Below are 23,524 nucleotides of genomic sequence, written 5' to 3'. Positions count from 1 at the left end.
TTTTGTGTTGCAGACATAATTTTTATGGGTAGTAGGAAGGTTGATAGTGATCATGTAAGTATTAGTTTACCCCGGCACTCTCTAAAACGTCTCGGCATTTTGATTTAAGATGGGCAAAATCAATTGATAATTTTGTTGTTTTTCTTCAACTTTTAGATAAAAAAAATGTAATTTTAAGCAAAACTTGCCCCATGGTAATGGAATTGAGATTCAGTAAGTATACTTGGTTTCCTCTGTGGTACTTTTAGCTTTATCTAGGGAAACCATTGATTTTTGGGTTGGAAATTTCAAGTTTCAACAACAAAAACATTAAAAAATAATAACTTTGACATGTGATATTTATAAATTGTGACTACCTGAAGGGCCATGATTTTGACCAGTCAGTGGATTATGATTTAGAAGGTGCAAGGCTTTGGTACTTTTACATTCAAAATATTGTTTAATCCGTGGAATTTGCATTTTGTATTTAAACGGATTAGGGTAATTTCATATACAGATTTCCATTTTATATATTTTCAGGCTAGTTATCATATTCTTTGTGAAATGCTGTTAACAACACCGTCCCATAGAAGTATTGGCCATCCAAGTACAGGTTGCCGATGCAACAACGATTGACTCAAGATTCAGACATTTTTGGCATGTTGACTGTCACGTCTGTTCTGCAGTGCCAGCAGGAAAGGTCTGCTAAAAGATGAGTGGGAACTGATGAAAACTTTACGTGTATTATTTGACTCAACAGAAACAGAATGGAATAATAATTCTATGGTGTTGATGTTATATTTATGGAAAAAGTGGATTTGAGTGGTTGGACCTGTATGCCCTTTGAAAAATGGATGTCAATATATTTATTATTAAAATATTCAATGGAAAATTGGAGATTTCGATATACAGTACACGTTAATTATGTAAATGTTCTCTGACGATGCAGCTTCTTTTTGGAATCTTTATTTCGATGTTTGTTTTTTATCCAGGTTGTCCTTGGAAACTAAATTTTGAGGCATAAATACATATTGCATGGTATAGATGAAATGGATACATGCTGTGATGATAAGTCTACTTGATTTTGATTTGGGGGCTTTTGCCCTGGAGCTACCCCTTAATTTGGGAAGCAGGTCAAAACAAGTCATCAAATCAGGGAACATGACATGTAGGCCAAAATTACCAAATGTAAACAAACCATGAAGAGCCAGAAATGCTTCTATAATTTCAATTTCAATTGTACACTGGACTATTTTGACAATCACATATTTTTCAGTCTGATATTATTTTTAAACTATATTTTTCAAATTTAGATTTAAATTTCTTTTGCATTGAGTCACACACTTTTTACATTTAGTGTTCATGGAGCAATAATACAATTTCTAATCAGCTTTCAAGTCATAAAATCTGTAGGAAATGTACTACTCAAGAACACAGTTGGAAAGGCTTTGGTCATTTTTATTGTATATCCAATTTTTTACTTCAAGTAAAAGTAAAGTCATTGACTTTACTTCATGCTCTGCAATAGACATTGATTTGAGGTGTTTTAAAGGCCTATAAATGAAGTTGAATAATAATGAAAAGGCTTTTTGTTCTTAATCTTTTGCAGCAGTTGCAAAGAAGAGTCACCTGTGATTTATATTCAGAGAAATAGTGAAGTCATATGCACTGAAAAAAATACAAACTAACAATGACAATCTGTAATTCAAATATACATATACACTGTTGACTGTGGAAGAATATTTAATTTTTATTTCACTATTATTTGTTGGGTTGGATGGAAATGCATAGTTTTTTTAACCTCTCATTTTTTGTTGTCTAGAACTCATAAAGTTCTTACAAGAAAGCCTTCATGATATTTATGACCTCCTGGCATTGATATCATGAATTATCATCGTTTCTTTTTTTCTTTTCTTTCCTTGACATTTGTTGTTGCTTTTTTGTCCTCCAAGGTTTTATTTTCAACCTCGCTGTCCCTAGTGAAGAGGTATTGTTTCTTAGAAACTTTAGCCCAAGAATAATGATAAACTAGCTTTACCAGCTTCGTTTGTATTCTAACGCAACACATTTCAATTATTTTGGTATCTAAATTATCCAGCAAGGAAAATATTTTTACAAATAAAGCTGAGAAACTATTTAGGCTCGCAACCCACTGCATCCCTTGTCGAAAGTAAAAAAGTGCTTATAAAAAATAACAAAATTCTCGATTTCAGAAAGAAAAAAAAATTCACTTTCGATATCAATCACGGCTGCCATTTTTTGTTTGTACATCTAGTCTTGTGCGCATAACGAATCAAGCGCTCTGATTGGTCCAGAATGAAAACAATCGATCGACCGCAGACATTTCTATAGAAACAAAAGATTCTACAGCCTAGCTTCAAATAGATGAATAGCGCATTTCTTATCCTCTTTTCCCAAATCTCTGGTTGGATCTTGAACAGATGATTTATTATCATTGTTTTCCTTATTATTCCTAACAACTCAAACAACTTATTTACACTATTCACGATTTTTGTTTTGTGCTTAAACCTGGTACTCTAGTTATTAAAGAAAAGGATTTAGAAATTTGATAGTTTATAAGTTTTTTCTTTATAAAGTAAAATAGTATGTTAAAGGGACATTACAGTAGTAAAATGTAAACATTGCGCAAACCACGTGTCATTAAAGAGAACAATTAAAATCACGTGTCCAAAACAAACTTGTAAAACAATTGAACAATCAAAATTAGCCATATTTGGTTTGATTTTTTATTTTGACATGTGACATTTGTTTTGATTTTGTATCTGTTGCATACAGTTTGTTTACAAATTTCGCAAGTACTGTTATGTCCCTTTAAGCAAAACACAACTTCGATTATTATTTCTTGAAATGATTTCCCTAAAGCTTGCGATACCTCCAATTTGAGATTTGGATGTTATGTTGACCCAGCTGGCACACAACGTTGTTTTAACGTTTATCTAATGTTCATAACGTCCATATAACGTTTGATGAACGTTGAAACAACGTTGTGTGCCAGCTGGGGAGGGCTGTTAGTTTAGGTCTTTAGGAGCAGATTCTCCAGTTTATACATTTGTTTACTAAAACGCACAATCAGTTTGTTAATTAAGGTTATTAATTATTCGAACATCTTGATAGTGCTCTTCTCCATAAAGTCATTTAAAGTATGTAAAACGAACAAAGATAAAAAGCATACTTTGGCTACTCGAGCCTGGGCATCATCATCTGATGCAGCTTAACCACATCCAGGCTATCTTCTGGGTTGTCTGTTTGTCTACCTAAGTTATCATCCTCAATTGGGCGTAGTGTCTCAAGCTCGGTATTGTCATCTCTCCTCTTAGCATTTAACAGTTCGGTATAAGCTATAAACGCTATTTTGAATTTTATCAATCAATCCAGTGTGGTTTAAAGGGACATAACAGTACTTGCGAAATTTGTAAACAAACTGTATGCAGCGGATACAAAATCAAAACAAATGTCACATGTCAAAATAAAAAATCAAACCAAATATGGCTGATTTTGATTGTTCAATTGTTTTACAAGTTTGTTTTGGACACGTGATTTTAATTGTTCAATTTAATTACACGTGGTTCGAGCAGTATACATTTTACTACTGTAATGTCCCTTTAAGTGGATAACACTTTTTTCCCTTTTATTGATAACCTGAAATAATCGGGAACCAATTTACTAAATTTTCATATAAATCATAAATAGATTTTACTTTATATAAAAATTTGTCCACTTATTTCGGGACACACTGTAAATTTCGGCAAAGTTCGGGAATCGAGTCGAGGCTTATAACTTATTGATTCATTGCCACTGAGTGTCTTGGTCATCGCACGTCTGATTAACTTAACGTAAAGTTTTATTCTTTGTGACCTACTGTTTACCGAACTGTTTACTTGGTAAGTCGGTAGTGTATTTTTACCCTGGTCAAACTAGTAGGGATGTTAACAATCAATCTGATGCAAGATTGCAGGAACATAAATAGACTGCTATTTTTCACTCAGCTTGCCATGGCGAGCAAGGTTATAAGCCCTAGCCGTTTCTTACAGGAAAAACGGTGCTTTTTGTCTCTCTGCTTAATACTCAGTAATCAAAGAGAAGGATCAAGGGTAAGTGGAGCAATCGAGAGAGAAAGAGTGGCACCCTCCCCTACCTTCCGGTAGACAACTATCAAAGGAAGATCATATTCAACATCTGAACATCGCCTCTGACTATGCTCAAAAGGAAGATTAGCCCTTTTTTACAGGAAAGGAAAACTGCATAAAACTGCTAAAATTTATTTTTTTGGTGAATTTTTCCAAATTGAAAGCTTTTTAATTATGAGAACTTTTATGATAACATCATGGCTTTGACTCTGGAAAGTCAATGTAAATGGTAAATGCGGAGAGTACAATTATGTGCCATTCTTAAGGGGGAGGGTAAAGTTTTAGACTTTAGGAACCTGTAAAAGATCAATAAAATAACGAGATCCAATCCTTGCCTCTAATGGAGACTAAATTTGGGTGGGGGGTGGAGGGAGAGGTCATAATCTTTAATGGAAAGTAAAGGTTGATTCCCTAGGGCACTCATAAGTATAAAGTTTTGGGGTTTTCAAAAGTGCATCTTCAGAGTATCATTACCAAAGAAAAACAAATTGCTCAAATATTATCATATTTAAGAATTCGTTTTACAAACAAATGGATTCAGCCAAATGTTTTGATAAGTTAACACAATGTTCTAAGCTCCTTTTTCAGAAAATCCCGGGGGAGGAGATAATAGCTGACGGGTATGTGCAGCCCGGCTTTAGAACAGCCCCTTCTCAAAGACCCAGTAGGATTTTTTCAGCCAGTGGGGGTAAAAATAACGGACCAAAACTCGATGGGTATTGATATTCCCATGCTTTTTATGGCTGGGGATTTGAATTATTTTCAAGCCAGGAAATTCAGCAGGGATGGAAAAAATGGCAAAATATTTTGCAGTGGGGATTGGCTTATCTGATTATTTTCAGCGGGGACAAAATTAAACTTTAATTTTCCACTGGGGACGATATGTTGGCCGATCATTCCAGTGGGAAGGGTTCCCAGTGGGTCTGTAAGAAGGAGGTGTTTTAGACCTTCGGACCCTTAGAGGGACTAAAAAGGAGGAAAAATTAAGTCTTGTTTGGACTAACTTGATCGAATTTCGATGTTTTTAGGGACAAAATATTAAAATTTTCCTATTTTTCCGACTCTTACTGGGACTGAAACTTAATTTACTGGGACTACCATCAGGTTCCAAAAGGCAAGCCAAGGGCAGCACAAGAATGTACTTAGGTACCCCCGGGTATAAATTTCAAGAAAACAATTACTTTACGCAAAATGACTTTTAGAAATTCAATACCACGTCAAAGCAGAGATATGAAAAAATTGTAAAGATTTCTGGTCAAAGATAAAGAACTTTGGAGTTTTTTTATAACAACAAACTATATAAGAACATAAGCCTTCGATAGCCAAAATATTAAGAACAAATAAAGAACATAAGGCTTTGAGGACTCTTAAACCTTTATTATGGATAAAAATACTCACATTTTTAGGCTTTAAATTCGGAAAGTTAAGAACATCCGAAAGGCTTTAAAAATCTTTGATGTTCTTATAAAAGACGTTTCTTAAAAAAAAATAAAGTATATACTCACTCACCTTATAGCATAACTGATTATAAAAAGGCGTGTAAGTATGACCAACCTTTCAAAGCACTGTCAGATTATATAAAATTGAGTGAAGATTGTAATCAACAAAAATTAATTGAAATATTTTTAGATATAAAACCCACTATATTTGTTACAAAGACTACCCGAAAATAAAACAAGACCTCTCGTTAATACAACAAAATAAAAAAACCCTAAAATCAAAATGCACCCCAAAAACACAAAAACAATATGACCCCAAAAATACAAACGTAATATATAGATGAAACTAATTTACAAAACAAAAATTCAAAACTTCATTTTGGTAGTACTTTAAGTTTCTTGCGTACAATGATCAGCTACATACCAAATGATCTAACTTGTTGAAAAAAATCGAGTTTTTACAAGTCGTAGGGTCGTAAAGAGTCGTAAAATGATAATCAAAAAAAATTATGACAAAAAAAATAAAACTAAGTTATAAAGACAAATTATCCCTCAAAATGCGGTGTTCTTTTTTTGTCTTATACCAGTAAATAAGAACACTAAAATTTAGGATGCAGTTTTTTTTAGCATTTAAATTTATTAACTTTTAACGGTTCATCACTAGCAATGACTCGTTGTGGATTAGATTCGGTGAATTTTAAACTAGAAACAGCTTCAATGTCACACCTTGCGAACAATGCAACAAACATTTTTGCCATATTCAAAGAGATTTCTTGACCCAAACATTTTCGGTTGTGAACACGTGCTTTCTGGTAGTAAGGGCCCCCAAAAGCGAAGAAATTCTCTTTGACTTGGGACTGGTCACCAGTGGTGGTGAATAAATTAGGTAAACGGAAAGTATACGGATCTCTCTGTGCACCGTATGGATAACCGGTCAGGTATGTTCCTTTTTTCACAGTGTATCTTCCTTGCAAGGAATCTAATGTGAAATCTTTGCGAGCTCGACCAAAGACTTGAGTAACAGGGGGTAAAAAGCGGAACACCTCAGTAACAAAGCGATCAGTGATGAAAAAATCTTCCAACTTTTCGTCCATAGATTTACCATTAGCTTCATGGAAAGTGTTGACTTCCTTTAGTATAATTGACTTTGTTGCTTTATCCAGGTTTAAGTAAAGAGGAACTGTCGAAGCTATAGCACTTCTTAATCCAAAAGCAGAAAAAATGAAAGCGAAAAATAATGCTTCACTTTTTAATGTTTCTCTGTTTTTCCTTTTGTCCCACCTTAAAAGTCTGGGTAAACGATTTTTTGCCCAAGGTGTACTGTCAATGTAAGAATACATTTGTTCAGTCACTTTTTTTCCAAGATCATCAAGTTTTTGGTTTGGATCATTTTTGGGTGTTAATCCTCTTAAAAACCAAATCACGTATACTTTGAGATCCAAATCAAAAGGTTTATCAAAGAAATATTCAGTCAATGTACGTACTGTTATCACATGGATCAGATCATCAACGTTCGTTTGGTTGTTCTTAATAAGAGGAAGAACAAAGTCCCAATGTTTCTTTAGAATCTTAAACAAACCTTCAATACCATATTTTTTCTCAGCCGATTTCAAAATCCTCAGCATCCCTAACTTCTTCCTGATCTTTTTAATTCCATTAACAGAAGCTGATGGAAGATATCCTCTCATATTGAGACCATTTACAGTAGCAAGACCAAAGTCTTTTGATTTTTCAACCAATTTTGGATTATATATAACATGGATAGCTATAGGATCTGCGAGAATAACACGGTCTTCAAACAGTCTCAATTTGTAAACACCCAAGCCACTTTCTTTCATAATCTCATGTAAATAATAAGAGCCCTTGATTTTGGCTAGATTAATGAGATTGATTTTCCTATCATCACTGCCAGCATAAGGAACCTCAGGGTAGACAGGCTTCTTGTTTTTTCGGAAGAAGTTAGCAATAAAAAGCGGATCATTTTCCTTGTTAGCTGTGTTAACGAAATCAGCTTGCACGATACTTAAAATCCAAAAAGCTACAATTAACTTCAACATCCTACCTTGACAGTTGTCACATTGGAATACGTATGAAACGCCTTAGCTCTAAATTCTATTGCATTTCTATCAGATGGTATTTTATTCATTTCACTTTTGATGATGGATTGAACAATGGAATTTATTAAAACCGAGAAAAAATGACTAATAGCGCTTTGTTATGCAAGTATCAAGTCTCATTTGACAAAAAGTCAATCCCACAATCCTTTTCGTCTTAATTCAAAAGTCGTGAAAGTTATTACTTTTTCTTTGATAAATAATAAGTCTTTTACAGTGCTCGATACATAAGTAGAGCGATGTCAGCCAGAAAAAAAAGACACTTTTTTTATTCTGCTACTGGCATCTATCTTCTGAGCAAACGTTCTGAAATCATGGCGAAATGTCACCATCGTCGTAAATTCGATCTTGAACTTTTTGACGGAAATATTGACGTCACTTAAAAAGAAGCTATTGCATGGTTTATTCAAAATAGATAATGTAGCGTATATTTTTTTATTTTTAGTTGCCTGAAGATTGTCACAAAAGTGGCATGAAACTGCCACTAGCAGAATAAAAAAGTGTCTTTTCTTTCTGACTGGCTTACTTTTTCTTTGTAATTGTTTTAGATTCGCTACAGTATGCTATTGAATGATACCTTAAAAGAATATAGAAGTATCAAAAGTAACCATGGCAATTATCAGAGAATAAGAATTTGTTGTTTCTCTGTATTCAAAAGCTATCTCAAATCTTATGAATGTATGAAATATTAAAAATCCAATTATAGACAAAATTTCTGCAGCTTCATTCTGGAAATTCATAGAGGGCCATAGAGTATTGACAAAAGCAAGACTAACTTTACTATAGAACATAATCACATTAAAATGTGTGCAGCAAATTTCCAGTTTTTCGTTTTTTAAAGATGACATTGTATGCAAACAAACTAAAAATAAAAATGACGTAGGAAGTCCGTTGCTATATACAAAAATCCAGCAAAAATACATGCTTTTTATAAGAATAGTGTACTTTGGATGAGGGTAAGTATTCTTAAGAAATTGTCAAAATTAAGGGTGAAATATTCTTAACGTATTCTTACTTTTTTAGACTTAACTTTTTTACAAACATTAGAAAAGATCAATTTGAGAGTTTTGTTGGACTTTTGAGTGAACATTTAGGTTAAAATTACATTTCTTCCTCAAAGCTCTAATTTATCTCTAACAAAGGAAGCAGTTCTTTCTGTTAACCAAATATAAAATAACTGTATTCTTATCAATTCACCCTAGATGGTATTCTAAGGGTATTCTTACGATTTGGTCAATTTTCACCCTGATATTCTTATAGAAGACATTCTTATATAAAAAAATCGTGTATCTGGAAATCCATGGGGGTATTTTATAACATCCTGTAATCATTAAATTTAACTTACTAATCCCTTTATAAATTGAGATTTCCAGAGATATTTGAATTTAAAAAGTGCCTGAAACTCAAAACAATCAAACCTTTTCAGTCACAAAGTTTGAATCTCCTGGTAAAGGTAAGCGCAGTTTTATCTGGAAAATCCCAATAAACCACAAAAGAGTAATTTTAGAAGGGGAAGATCACACTTGCACGAAGATTAATTTCAAAAGCAAAATTCTTAGTTAATTAGAACATATTCTGTGAGCGGGTAGTAATAAAAGTCGTCTCAAAATAATTTCGGCTCCCAATGATCGCTGTTGTGGAATGGATATAAAATAGGATTGTCTCATCTAATAAAAGGTTTTATTTTTAATGCTTCCTAGAAAACATTTCGCTGATAGAAAATCATTTGTCTGACTAAAAATAAATACAAGAACATCAACTATTTTCTTTTTCAGCATCGGAACACCATTCAATTTTTTTCAAAACTCCAGTAAATAAGGGAAAATAAGTATACTGGAAACACAGGTTAATTTCCATCCAAGTGGACGATACAGACGCTCCCAGTTTTTAGACTACACAAAGACAATGTTATCAGCTTTTGTACATCTTTATACTCAGGTTACCTTTGAATAATTTGTGGTCAATTATCTTTGGAAAAGTGGTTTTGTTTCAAAAAAATTTAGAAGAAAAAAATTCTATTTTGGCTATAATGAATGAAATAAGCAAAAAGTGTACACTCTGGTTATATATAGTAGCCAGGAAATTTGAGAAGGAACGCCTCTATATAGAGATCCTCTCAAAATAAGAAGTAAAAAGCCAAAAAATTGTAAAAATTATTATAATTCATTTCCGCAATATAATGAAATGAAAAATTTATGAATATAAATACAGAATATATTATACAATAAATAGAATTTAAATCTGAAATGAAAATCAATTATTTATGAAATATATATTTTTCTGTTTTTGATTATATCTAAATTGTTTGACAGCGTGGATTGTGAGTAGCTGAGATTGTGTATATTCCTAACTGTGATAAAATTTTATAACATATATGTATCACACCTCTAGATCTGGTATGACATATTAAAAAAATAGCTGAATGATTGATACTTCATTATTTGCCTTCTAATGTGAATTAAACCTAAAACTCCCCACTGAAGGAATTGGCTAAATGATTAGAAAAAATGTAAAAATCACAAAAAAAAAACAAAAGCAAAAAGCAAGATATTTTCAAATTTACATCAGATGAAATAACAATTTGTTCTTCTTTTATCCACTATCCACAACTATCCAAATAAAGTAACCTTGTTATTAAACAATCAAAAGCTAATAAAAGAGAATACATCGTGGAAACTCTAGTAGCTGATCATGTTAATACAATCCATACACCTTACCATACCTTCTTTACATTGAGTACATTTTAAATTATTAACTTCTCTTGATTTCCCAATACGTATAATTCTTGACCGACAACTACCAAGACACATTGGGCAGGGAAGATATCCGTACCCATTACATTTCAAACATTTTATAGAAGAATATTGAACTTTTTCAATGTTCTTTGTAAGAAGGTTGATTTCTCCTGTTTCAATAAGATTTTCAATTTCTTTACGGCCACCAACTGGAAAACTGTTAATAACAACCTGTGGCAGTGAAGAATTGGGAAATAATTTTTTGAACTCATCATGATAATATTTACTAACAATATCCCTTTCTTCTGTTTCCAGCATCATACTTCTAAAAACATTCATAAGATAAAGGCAATCTCCTTTCGTCTTCCGAATAATCCCTAAACTTGTTGTGTATATAATAATTTTATTACTCTTGTTGTTCAAGCTGGTTAATAAGTTTCCTACTTGGTCTTTATTAGTGTCTTTTTCTTCTTTACCAATTTCATTTTTCTTGCCATTCAAAAATTGTTCGATCCTCAGTCTAACCTTATCTTTGATTCCTCGAACTGATCCTAATGCAGTTATGATTTCTTTTGGACTTGCTTCCTCTTCATTTTGCAATTTTATAATTTCATTAAATACAATCCTCTCCTCATTATTCTCAAAATCGTGATCAGATATTATGATATTTATCTTTGTCGCCAATACCAGTTCCTTTTTATCATTAGATCTGTCATTACGGTTGCCAATGTTATAAGATGATTGATACTTGCTCATGACAAAATGAATGTTTTTTAGACTTGACAATCATGTAATAATTTCCCATGCATACAAAGTAAGTGTGTGCACGAACAAAAAAACACAACATTTACTTTGTTAATTTATATTTCTTTTCTTTTTGAGTCAAAAGCTATAAGTGAAAACCTAAAAGGATAAATAAATCAATAACAGCAACAATCCTGACCCTCTGAAAAGTCATAAAATTTATTGCTATAAAGTGCCCTACACACACTGCTAACACCACCACAAGGTCCAATAAAAATGTCAAGAAAAATTTGGCGCGGGGATTGCTTCACAAACGACTTTTAAAAATGTAAATAATAACCCGAATCGGGGAAAGAAGTTTCTCGATTTCATTGAAATTCTTAGAATCCGATACTACGGATCACTATAATCGGGTTTTGTTATGATTTTGAAAAGAATCCAACATGGCGAACGACGAAGCTGCAAGTGGAAGCTGGTTTGGAAAGTTTTACTTTGTTATTGTTCATTTTTTCCTGTTTTTACTTGGTTTTTATCTCATCCAAACGAAGGCCAAATTTATTGAGGATAGCGAGAAGCAAAAAAATGTAAAGAAAAGTCAACCAGAAAAGAATATTTATCACTCTCTGAACTCCTATCTTAAGGCATGTTTTCCACACGTGAAGAGCTCTATCCGTATAATTGTGGATAGATGGCTGAATTCCTTGGAACATGACTTAAAGAAAGAGCTTAAAAACATAGCTGAAATAGTGGGAAGGAAGGTAATTATTTTTTTTCTGAGTAGTGATATTCTACCATGAGATTGGGTCCATCCAGTCTGGAAAGAAGGGAAATGTTACGCCCGAGCTAATGTTTGTGCTTGCAGCTCTACTCTAGATACAATTTTAGAATCTCATATTTTCTGCACAAGTATTTTTTCCAAGTAACTTGCTGACGGAATTGCGTGTAAATAAATAAAACAGTGTGGTTGGATATTAAGAAAATAATGCAATATCATAGATTTTAAGATGGTAGGATGAATTCAGATGTTTCTGGGTGGCTGCTTGACATGTACCGTAAGTTTGTCTAATTTGGACATCCCTCTTCTAATTTCAAAACCCTTCTTTAAAGATAGGAATAATAGGAAGGTCAGAATGACTGATAGACTCAAGATTTTTCCCAATCTGGAAAGTAAGGCATGTACGCTGGATATCTCCGGCGCAGACTTTGGATTTCATAGGCTTACACAAAGGCTACGCCAAGAAATCTCTGGCGTAAATATTCTCTTCTTTCCAGACTGGGATTTTTCCCTCTTCTTTAATCAAAAAGCAAAGAAAATTAGTTTCAATCAGTCAGTCAGGCACATCCTGGCAAATGAACGGGGTAAGCATTTGTATGGGGTATTCGTCACCCAGTGTAAATGAGAAAGGACGTCTCAGGCTAAAAGCGTGAAAATGAATAAAAATGAACTTCAAACTGAAAAAGGGAAAAAAGGAAGAAAACTGGGAACTTTATTTTTTCATTAAAAGTTTCTTCAATCTTCGAAGACAAAATTGACCCATGGAAAAAAAATTTCATCCATGCAGTTCTTTGAAATTAAGCAAAATATTTCCAACCCGATTCAATTAAACTGGGTATTCGGCGCAAGTGAAAAATACCCCGTTCATTTGTCAGGATGTGCCTGACTGTCAGTGATAGGACCTTCTTATCAGTTAGTGGAAGTACCTTGATTTAAAACATGTTCAAAGTTCAGAATAGCGACTTTCTTTTTATTACGGAAACCAAATGAGTGAGAACAAGTCATAAAACTAAAAGTCAGCGCTCCGTACGTAGTATACGAAATTGTTAAGATAAAATGGCATACTTTTTAACAACTTTTTTCTACACGATTTTTATGAAGCCTCTTTGTAGTTTAATTTTATAACACTTCATGGCAGATTAAAAAGACAATGAGAAAATGAAAGCTTCTTTGTTTTTCATTTTCGCATTCATGGGGAAGAATGAAATTTTCAGAAGATACTTTTTTCGTTATGAGGATTCACATAAAGACGCTTCACAGATTGAAGTACTTCCACTAACTGCCTATTATTTCTATCTCTAAAGGAGGGTATCGAAATAAGAAGAAGGATGTATCAATCTGTGATGATCTTTCATTAAGCGCCCCTCAAGCATCTTGAACTGACTACCAAATTACCCTCACAGTTGATTGTGCAGCAAGTAAGGTTAATGACCACTACGTCACAGTACCTGACACATTGTATTTGACAGTCAATTTTCCTGTAACTTTACACTTCAATCTTTTAGAAATTGATTTCCTCCATTAAAGTTGAAAGAAGTGATGAAGTTCCTTGTTCGATTGAAAATATAAAACAACATTGGCAAAAGGATGATGAACTTGTGAGTTAATATCAATGTTAATCTTCATCTTCAAACCCTGAACACAGATTTAAGAAAAGTTCAATTTATTAGGAAAATTAGCTTTTGTTATTCTTTTTCTCCAGCGCTTTAACTTTCTTTGGTTTTAGATTTTGGATGTGACGACCCAAACCAAGCATTTGAAGTTCAAAATCATAAACTCACAAAAAGAAATTTCCTACTTTGTTTTACCACCAATGAATTTAAAGGTATTTTATTATTACCTGAAATAAGTTTATTAGCAGTCAGAGCATTCTAAAAAATTCTAAAAAGTGATCACTTAAATTAATAAAGTTTTAAAATTTATATATTGAAAAACAACACTTTCTTTTTTATTTAGGCAACAGTTTATCTTGAGGTGGGCAGGAAAACCTCTTTGAGATATGTCGAGATAAAAGCACTAAGGGAAATAAAACTGTCTTTGGATGTAGCTGGAAAGAACAAGGTAGGTCAACACAGTGTACACTTATTTAATGAAATGGATAATTATGAAAATCTGGATTTTGAATATTTATTTTATCTTTATTATAGATCATCACAGGCCACTGTAGACCTCTGTAGTTTCTGTTGTAGTAATCGCCGAAGCAAAACCATATAAAATTATTCAACAGTAGACCTTTATAACTTTTCTTATTTAGGACCTTTGCAACTACATTGCACAAGCTCTAAATGTTGTTTTGATGAAACCAAAGAAAGTGACTGATTTAATTTTAGAAGAACACCCAAATCAACAAAAAACGAAAAAGGTCTGTATTTGGGCTTTGTATTTATGCACCTTGTAAGGTTTTTACTAGTTCGGTCTTTTGAATAATGAATCCTTCACCTTCAAAGTTCAGGGTTTGAATGTCTTGTATAATCGTATTAGTCTCAATTTTTGTTGTCAAATTTCACTTTTAAAAACAACAGAAAAGCTGACAAATGTATCTAAGTAGAAAAAGGGGTAAAAGCCTATTATGTAAATTTAGCCTTCTTATATGAGAATGAGAAAATCTTTCAACTATTGATGTTTTCTCATTGTTTTGTCATTTTGTGTCAGTAAAATGTTATTGTTTAACTATAAAAACAGTTCATCGAATCTATAAATGCTTGTTTGAAATTGTCTGTTACTATTATCACACATGGATATAGAGAAACATAATTCTCTACTTATATGAGACGTGAGAAATGAATTAAAATACTAAGATGGAAACACCGTTTTCTATTATAAGCATTTCAAAACAGAATACCCATCTTTTATAGAAAACATTTTAAAGTGTTTCAGAACAGATGTGTCTGCTTGCAACCAGCTTCAGTTTTCGCTTTATAAAAAAATGAGAGATTAGGATGTATACCCTTTTTGGTTTTCGTTCCTCCTGGATCCTTCTTCGATTTCAAGCAAAAATACTGCTATCAAAAAAACACGTGCCTATAAAAAAATTGTCTGTATAATGTGGTTTATAAGCAGTCCATTAAAATCAATTTACAAAACGATCTTAATCTCTTTATTTACAGAAGGACAATTATTATCTTATCATCATTCTTGATCTTCCACACATAGAGAGTTTGACTTGACCATCTTAACCAAAATAATTTTTTATATATGATATGATTGTGTAGAATGTAAATATCAAAGATGAAATGATGACAGGATATTTTACCTTTCCCCGGAAAATCACTTTAAAGCAAAGTCGTTCCCAAATTTACTGCAAGAAAAATGTCCCTTTAGATTTGACATTGAGATCAGTAGTGTGGTGGCAGCGAAACATTTCCACTGCCGAAAACGGTTTTTAAAAAAGTTTGATATTATTTCTTTAAAAATAAAACCATCGTTTTTTAGGAATGAGAAATAACATACTTTACGCGTACAAACTTTCGCGAATTTTATCCCTTTTCGCGAAAGTAAATGTCTTTGAAAATTCTTGAGAGAATTCTTCGCTGAAAGTTTACGCTTGCGAAAAACTTTTGACAAAATAAAAAATCTGTTAAACTATTTTAAAATAAAATGTATGGTTTATGGAACTCATAAGTGAGTCTTTCCAGCGAGATTTTAAGCCAAAAACATAGCATCAGCCCCCCCCTTATTTTTTGGGGGGGGGGCTAAGAAATATTTTGGCCTTTAAAAGAGCCTTGGGGCTAAAATTACCAAAATATTTGGGGGGACCTAGATTGTTGGGGGGGACCTAGATGATCTGACTGAGACTCTGGGGGCTGTTCAGCTAATTTTAAAAGATCTCTTATCTTACTATTAAATCAAATATAAAAAGCAAAAGATTTGTAAACATAAATATTAATACAAGTAAAATTCAGTTTTCATTTATCAGTACTGTACTCTCATATATTTTTTATTGACTTCTCTACAGGGGCGGGAGAACAATGTTTTTGTTTTTTCCCCAAGTGTTTAAGGGGACCTAGCACAAGGCAATTTTTTGGGGGGAGCTAAATTATTGGGGGGACCTTACTTTGTTGGGGGGACCTAGAAACCTGGCTGAAGCTATGAAAAAGTAAAAAAATGCAAACATTTGACAAAAATCCACTTTTTTGATATTTTGATCGTTTTCTGGAAATGTTAGTCCACCCAACTGCATGGATATAAAATGGAACGGCCCATTTCTTACTTTCCTTTAATTTCTTTCTCCATAGAAGCATATTGATGTTCCGAAAAACCCAACAAAGTTTATCATAAGGAGTAAGTCATTTTGCTTTTCTTTTCTATAAATGTTTTTCCCTGTCTGTAATGCATTCTATATACGCTTCTACTTTTGACTGAAACCCGATTGTCATCTTTGTTTTGGCTAAAGAAATGGAAAGAACTTAAAGAGTCTAATTTCTTTCCGGAAAATAAGATTTCAAATTCTAAAACATCTGATATTTTTAAGATCTTTTAAATTATATTTAGTCTTTCATTATCACTTGTCTAGTAGAAAATACATTTTCTTAGCCGTTTGAGTACACTGATCTTGAAAGTAAGAAAAACCAGCCTTAAAAGATAATCCGTCACAATTGCTTTTTATATAACTTAAAGCTTCATTTTTATCAAAGCTATCGAAAGCTGATATCACAGACCGAAGTCATATGATTAATGTAAAAGTATCCCTCTTTCATCGATTTTACTTCAGTCAAATTTGAGTTCTTCTAAACTCAGAGAAAGCTTGTATTCATGATATGCACAATCGCAATGTCTTCTGACATTACATCACGGTCCCAATAGCTGATTGGTTGTAAGTGACGTAAAATCAGTCAATACGCCACTTTCAACCAATTAGCTGTTGGGTCCGTGGAAGACATTGCAATGGTGCATATCATGAATTAACCCTTTCCGTTCTGATAGATAAGAATCCTTTTCTTTTTGCCTAGTACTAAGTTCTATGCTTGCATCATTTTTTGGCGTCGTCGGGTTTTTCCTACATGAGAATAGCATACCGTGGCGAATCTAAAAATGGACATTGATTTTTCTGTTCGACTGAAATTGAATCCCATCACCCTTTGCCTATATTACGCTTGCACGCAAGTTACACTCAGTTACAAAAAAATGTAATAACTTTTTCACGACTTCTGAATTAAGACGAAAAGGATTGTTGGATTGAATTTTGGTCAAAATGAGAGAAGTAATAATCATGACATTTGAATAACGAAGCGCTATTGTGACTCCATTTGCCGATGTCGGGTGTATTTGACGCATGAAATAACAAAAGTTGTAATGTACTGTAGGCAATTTTTAATTTCTAAAAACAGCGACAATAGGGAATTTTTTTTTTAAATTCCCTGGAAAATAAGTACAAAATTCTGATGTCGAATATACTGTACACCCTATAACAGTAAATATAATGGAAATAGGTACTGCTTTCTTCGTTGATGGCTTAAAATTCTATTTTCATTCACTCTACCACACCTACTAACAATTGAATTTCTCCAGACCCGTGGATCACCAACTGTAAACCCGACATTAGCACGGGAAGGGTTGAAATTAAACCATACTATTAAAAGATGATTTTGTGATAGTAGCAAGAGGACTTAACTTTTACTTTTGATAATATTTACCTTAATTTTTAGGCAAATCCGTTAAAGAAGTAAACAAAGCAAAACATTCGCTAAATCACATCCCTCAAACGTCTGACGATGATTATTTCGTTCAAAACTGGTCCGCCTCTACACCTCGCATCACTACGCAACAAAAGAAAAGTAAATCTCTCTCCAGGCTAGATTCAGTTCCAAAATACATACAACGCGAACGAGAGCTAGAGCAAGCAAAATCGCACACAGCTTTAGCCTCTAGACGTTTCACACCAACACCAGATGCAGATTCAGGCTTGAGTACACCTAAAAGACCATCAAGTGAGATTTATGGGAGTGAGACTAGTTCCATTCTTTTTGAACCGATCACACCATTGTCAATGCAGACCAGTGCATTTTCACCATCTACTGATATCCACCAGAACTCACCAAATGGAGTTTTCACTGATGAAGAACTCACTTTTGATAAACATTATCAACAGAAAGAAATCAAACCAAAATCGAACTCCTTTTCTGCTGCAATGGAACCAATAAATGGTTTCCAGGCTATACATAACAGCTTGGAACAGATCTTAAACTCGTCTGGGGTGGAATCAACGAAGCTTAACAAAACTGCCCCAGCAGCTCCGCCAAGGCGTTCAAAGGTGTCTAAAAATAACGCCCCTACATCTTCAAATAATAGCCCGAAAATTCAAGACGCTATTGAGCCGAAGTACACGACATCAGACTCAGCTCAAACAATAAAGACACCTATTTTGAAGAGAAACGATCCGACAAGTGAAAGTTTACGGCAGCCGAGTAAATTAACGAAAAGTAATTTGTTGAGGCACTCTTTTCATCACGGCGAACGGCCTACACTGGAATACGCACAGTCGCTAGGTAAACGTTATTTTTTTTTTACATTCGGAACATTCTATAAACAGAATTTCCGATTTGTCAAGAGAACGTAGAATTTGTACTTTGTAATTTGTAATTTCTCACCTTCGCTACAGACATATCTACTTCTGAACTCGAGCAATTTTTCGAGGCTTTTTGGTCAACAATGCCTTATAAACCTTAACCTCAACTCGAACAAATTTGTGTTCCCCGTGCGTGTTCGACGTGCGTATTCGACGTGCGTGTTCAACGTGCGTATTCGACGTGCGTATTCAACGTGCGTGTTCGACGTGCGTATTCGACGTGCGTGTTCAACGTGCGTATTCGACGTGCGTATTCAACGTGCGTGTTCGACGTGCGTATTCAACGTGCGTGTTCCCCGTGCGTATTCGACGTGCGTATTCGACGTGCGTATTCGACGTGCGTATTCGACGTGCGTATTCGAGTTACGGGAACTCCACTGTAGTACCTAGTAGTAGTCATCATTGACATCGAAGTTGGCTTGCTGTTTATTTATTTTGTTTCTTTTTTAACTTTTCATTTTGTAGGTTCATTGTCCAACCAAAGTGAGACACCAATGCCTTTGCGTAAGTATCGCATCTGTTTAATGTTCATTTGATTTTTTCAACTCCAAATATCGTTGGTTTTGTTATTTATCGCAAACCAGCTGGCACACAACGTTCTTATAACGTTCATTCATGGCGTTCATCTAATGTTAGTTTAATCCATTAAAGAATACAATTGATCCTGGTACATCCGGGGGGGGGGGTACTAGGGCAAAATGGGTTACGGGGATGCTCCGCTGGACAGGGTACCTTTTTTAACCTCCACGAGTCCCAGGTAGGGTCGCAAAAACACCAAAATAGAAAAATCAGTCCCTCGTAGGGTGCCTATTTCTGGAAAATTTGGGGAAAAAGTAAAAATTTTTGGAATTTCAGTCCCATTCAGGGTCACTTTTTTCGCAAATTTCGAGTCCCACGTAGGGTCCATTTTTCGAACCTCAGCGGAGCACCCCCGTCGATCGACAAGGGTAGTACATAATCTTGAACCGAATCCATCTCTATGTAGCTTTTGTGGATACAGTTGTCGCTCTATAATTCGATATTCTCTCTGTTATTTGATAATATTGAAAGTCACTATCAACAAGAAACTCTCTTAAACGGCGCACTATTATTCGATATGTTTCCCTCATTCGATGAAAATTTGATTCCTCATGAAGATCGAACTAGAGAGCGTCAACTGTATTTGTATATGATAAGAATTCCGATCTATATTACGACCTCCAGAACAGCTTCAGAGAATGAATTCCTGCTTTGTTATCGTCCTGAAGTCTACTTCTATGGATTTTATACTTCAGGTGGAACAGTCAGCCAGAGTGCACTGAATTCAGCAATTGGATATATTCCGAATACTTCATCAGCTTTGGTGATTGAAGTCACAGAGAAGACGGGTTGCAAGTAAGTCCAATTTAGTCCAATTCTCTTCTGTCAATGAAATATTTTTTAGTTACACGGTCTTCTCGAGGTTGGATACGATTGATAAACCGTGGCGAGACTTCTCTTACTTCGGGACGACCCTACAACGGATTTATACCGTTTCAGTCCCTTTTTATGCGTCCCACAAAAAAACTGACAGATCTTTCTAAACTGGCATCAGTGAATCAAACAAAGTAAATCAAACTTAAAAAAATAACATTTTAACTGCGTCTTTGGGAGTTTAAATACGCACCATCCACACCCTCATCCAAGGACTTACAAAGCTGTATTTTCTTTTTCATCTTACAGTCAACTCTTTCTATGACTCATCGAACCTCTATAATTCGAATTTTTCTAAATATAAAGAAATTTCTTGGTCCCTTGAAGATCGAATTAAAGAGAGTCAACTTTTTCTTTTTTTTTCATTGTTTATAGATATTACCGTATACCACCTTCAATGGCCAAAAAAGAGAATTACTCCATTAAAGGACAGAAATTACACGTTTACAATGATCATATCTTCGTTGCAAAACATTTCACTGGAACGTAAGTCAGAATTTCTTCTCGTTTTAATAGTGCTGAGCTGTAAAAGCGTATGCATTCGTTCATAACTTTTTATCCTTTAGAAATAAGGATAGGATTTTGTTTTAAATCTTTGGTAGGGTGGGGCGTCAAATGTCAAAGTCAGAAAATTCAAGATGTAGTGCTTTTTTAAGAAAATTTAACCTAATGTGAGGCATTCTGCGCAATTTTTAAGGTCAAAAGTTCAAAATTGGCCGAACCCCCCTGGGGGTTTTGATTCGCACTACAGGTAAAAATTCGGAAAAATGGTATTTTCTGGCCTTTTCAGGCCTGTAAATATGTCAAAACTATTGCAAATCTTATTTTTTTTCACTTGCTGTACTAAACTTTATGAAGAAACAACAAAATAATCATATTGGGTTGAAAATTGTGCCCATTGGAGCCCTAAACGAGCCGTTTTAAGCCAATTTTGGGTAGCAAAATGCTTTTTAAGGCCAATTTATTTTGCAAGTTCATAAACTTTAAACTGATTAAATCACATGTCTGAAATTTTCAGGGATGGAAGTCTTCAATAAAGTCTTTAAGCAAAATGAATTTCAAGTTTTTCACTTTTTTCAAAAAATCAAAATGGCGTCTTCAAAAATCGCTTTTTAGCAAATAAAATCATATTTCTCAAAAAATAGCATTTTTTAAGGCAAGCTTCTACAAACTGAGTTTAAATGCTGTCTGAATTTTTTTTTGCAGTGATAGTATACTGGAGATACTCCAGGGAAATCAAAATCATTTGCGTCTGGGATGCATCTATGTCCGCCATTATGGAAATAAAATCCCTGCTAAGAGCCATTTTTCAGGCAAAAACCCAAATTTGAACTGAAAAAATTTCTAAAATGACAATAGACATGGGCCCGAATTTTCTTGCAGTGATAGTATTCTGGAAATACTGCAGGAAAATCAAAATTATCTGGGTTTGGGATTTGGGTATATCCACCATTTTGGAATTGAAATTCCTGCTAAAACGCAATATTAAAAAAATCTTAAAAATGGCAATAGGCATGAACCTAAAATCTTTTTGCAGTGATAGTCTTCTGGAAGTACTCCAGGAAAATCAAAATCATTTGGGTTTAGGATTTGGGTATATCCCCCATTATGGAATTGAAATATGTGCTAAAACAGGCTAAATTGCAACATTTCAAGCAAAAACCCCATTTTTGACTAAAAACTGCTCTGAAATGGCAATATACATGGACCCAAATTTCTTTGAAGTGATAGTATTCTGTGAATTCTCCTGGGAAAACAAAATCATTTGAGTCTGGGATTTGTTTACATCCACCATTATGGAAATGAAATCTCTGTTATGCCTTAAAATAGGTTGAATTTTCATAAAAAAACACTACATCTTGAATTTTTTGACTTTGCCCCAAAAATGACTGTTGACGCCCTACCCTATCTTTGGTCTGAAAGCAATGATCACTTTACAAGGGTTTGGCAAAGAGTACCAGAATATTCATTCAGCTTTTATTATTCAAATCAATTCAAAATTAACAGATTGGTCCAGTATTTTTTTGTCCACTTTTCTGAAAATAAAAGTCAAATACAACAAATTTTCTCAGATCTTTCAATCGTTTCAATCTAATGCTACAGATTTTCTTGGAGGTTTGTGGCGGATTTAACGTTTCAATCTTATTCTTTTTTACACGTAAATATTTTTCCATTGTAGAATGCCATCCTGTTCCGTGTGTAGTTTACCGTTGAAACGGATCGGTGGCCTCGGTAAACAAGGATATTCTTGCAAAGGTTTGTAAAAGTTCTTTCTGCTGTTGTAGTTGTAAGGCTCGAAATGTGCAAACAATGAGGGAAAGTACACTCTAAGGATGAAAACAGTGAGAAAAACGAAGTTCTTTTGGTAAATCTTTGGAAAACCTGACCATTTTTTTGGACACAAATTTTCAATAAAATGTAAGGGTTGATTTTTCGCCTAAATTAACTCAAACCTTGCTAAATTGGGCTATTCCAGAAAAGTCTGTACCCCTATATTAAGGAGGAGTGAGGTCCAGGGAAGTCAGTAAAACGAGGTGGGAAATTCATAGTGGTCAGTTAAATGAGCTGGAAAATCCAGGGCGATCAGTAAAATGAGTTTGAAAAAAAAATTCAAAAGGTCCTGAAATCTAAAAAAAATCGACGGGTATACCTTTCCCCAAAAAGACCTCCTCAACATAGGATGTATAATTCTTTTCTGGAATTAGCCCAATTTCGAAGGCCCAATTTTGGGGAAGTACAGTCATTTTAACGCTATATCTTTGCACAACGGTCGCTTTCTACACTTTGATACATTTCTCCTTATCATTTGCTGTTTTACATTATAGATTGCAATACAATAGTCCACAAGAGATGTCATTGCAAAGTTGCTGAAACATGTCCAATGTCTTCATTACCAAATATGGAAATGTAAGGCTTCTTTGTTTGAATTTGAAACTGGTATTAAGTATCAAATCTTCAAAGGACAACATTTAACGTATCTCCTACCATTTACTTACGCATCATTTTTAATTAAAAGAAAGAAGTGCTCCCCTTTGGGCACCGTGCGTCAACAAATTTTGAGAAATTCTATTGTGTATTCTGCTTTGTCAGTATAGAGGCGCGCCTGCTTTATATATCATAAAAAAAGTCTTTAATAAAGTTACCTTATGGCTTTACGAGTCAGTGTAAAAGTTCCTTTCCGGGTTGATGAGAGGGGGGGGAGGTGATACCAGACGACCATAATTTTCTATCACCTTTGATTTCATCTATTATTTTTCAATAATTTCTCCCTGAGAAAAACACTCCTGAGCATTATATATGACAAATTCAAACAGTCAAACAAAGTTTATATTCGACTGATCTCAAGTACATCGATTCAATGACTTCACTTGTTTGACGTTCATCTATTCTGGTAAACTTGAGCCAAACTCTCTTTCGCAAAGGTTTATACCTGCATTTATTTTCCTCATTTTCTATAGAGAGTACATTGGTGCGTCTGATGTTTGATATCAGAAAAAGGTTCAAGAAGAAATAATCCAAAAGAGATGGAGAAATTTTTATTTTGGGGTGACAGATTCAATATTTGGGGCTGAA

The 23,524-nt window shown here is 34.0% G+C and overlaps 2 protein-coding genes across 2 annotated transcripts; one reads left to right on the top strand and one right to left on the bottom strand.

Moving 5' to 3' along the window:
* Window positions 1-6,189: 6,189 nt before the first annotated feature.
* On the bottom strand, window positions 6,190-7,623 carry LOC136820871 (uncharacterized). Its single transcript, XM_067077110.1, has one exon. The coding sequence runs from the start codon at window positions 7,621-7,623 to the stop codon at window positions 6,190-6,192; it is 1,434 nt and encodes a 477-aa protein (XP_066933211.1).
* A 3,889-nt stretch (window positions 7,624-11,512) lies between these two features.
* Window positions 11,513-23,524, top strand: LOC136820893 (uncharacterized). Its single transcript, XM_067077131.1, has 13 exons — window positions 11,513-11,917; window positions 13,440-13,532; window positions 13,661-13,759; window positions 13,891-13,995; window positions 14,189-14,296; window positions 16,170-16,215; window positions 17,580-18,419; window positions 18,965-19,003; window positions 19,774-19,873; window positions 20,327-20,437; window positions 22,131-22,207; window positions 22,777-22,858; window positions 23,410-23,524. Exons 1-13 carry the CDS (start codon window positions 11,603-11,605, stop codon window positions 23,435-23,437), a joined length of 2,043 nt encoding a protein of 680 aa, XP_066933232.1. The 5' UTR covers window positions 11,513-11,602; the 3' UTR covers window positions 23,438-23,524.

The sequence above is a fragment of the Clytia hemisphaerica genome, unplaced genomic scaffold (assembly GCF_902728285.1).
Source record: "Clytia hemisphaerica strain Z4C2 unplaced genomic scaffold, Clytia hemisphaerica genome assembly, whole genome shotgun sequence".
Classification (NCBI taxonomy): domain Eukaryota; kingdom Metazoa; phylum Cnidaria; class Hydrozoa; order Leptothecata; family Clytiidae; genus Clytia; species Clytia hemisphaerica.
Note: the sequence above shows the minus strand (reverse complement) of the source record. Positions and strands in the feature narration are given on the sequence as shown.

Bases quoted from the DNA above. Each gene is read 5' to 3' on its own strand.
- LOC136820871 (XM_067077110.1), bottom strand. From the start codon at position 7,623: ATGTTGAAGTTAATTGTAGCTTTTTGGATTTTAAGTATCGTGCAAGCT.
- LOC136820893 (XM_067077131.1), top strand. From the start codon at position 11,603: ATGGCGAACGACGAAGCTGCAAGTGGAAGCTGGTTTGGAAAGTTTTAC. The intron at 13,760-13,890 runs GTATTTTATTAT...TTTTTTATTTAG, and splicing joins TACCACCAATGAATTTAAAG to GCAACAGTTTATCTTGAGGT. The intron at 14,297-16,169 runs GTCTGTATTTGG...CTTTCTCCATAG, and splicing joins ATCAACAAAAAACGAAAAAG to AAGCATATTGATGTTCCGAA.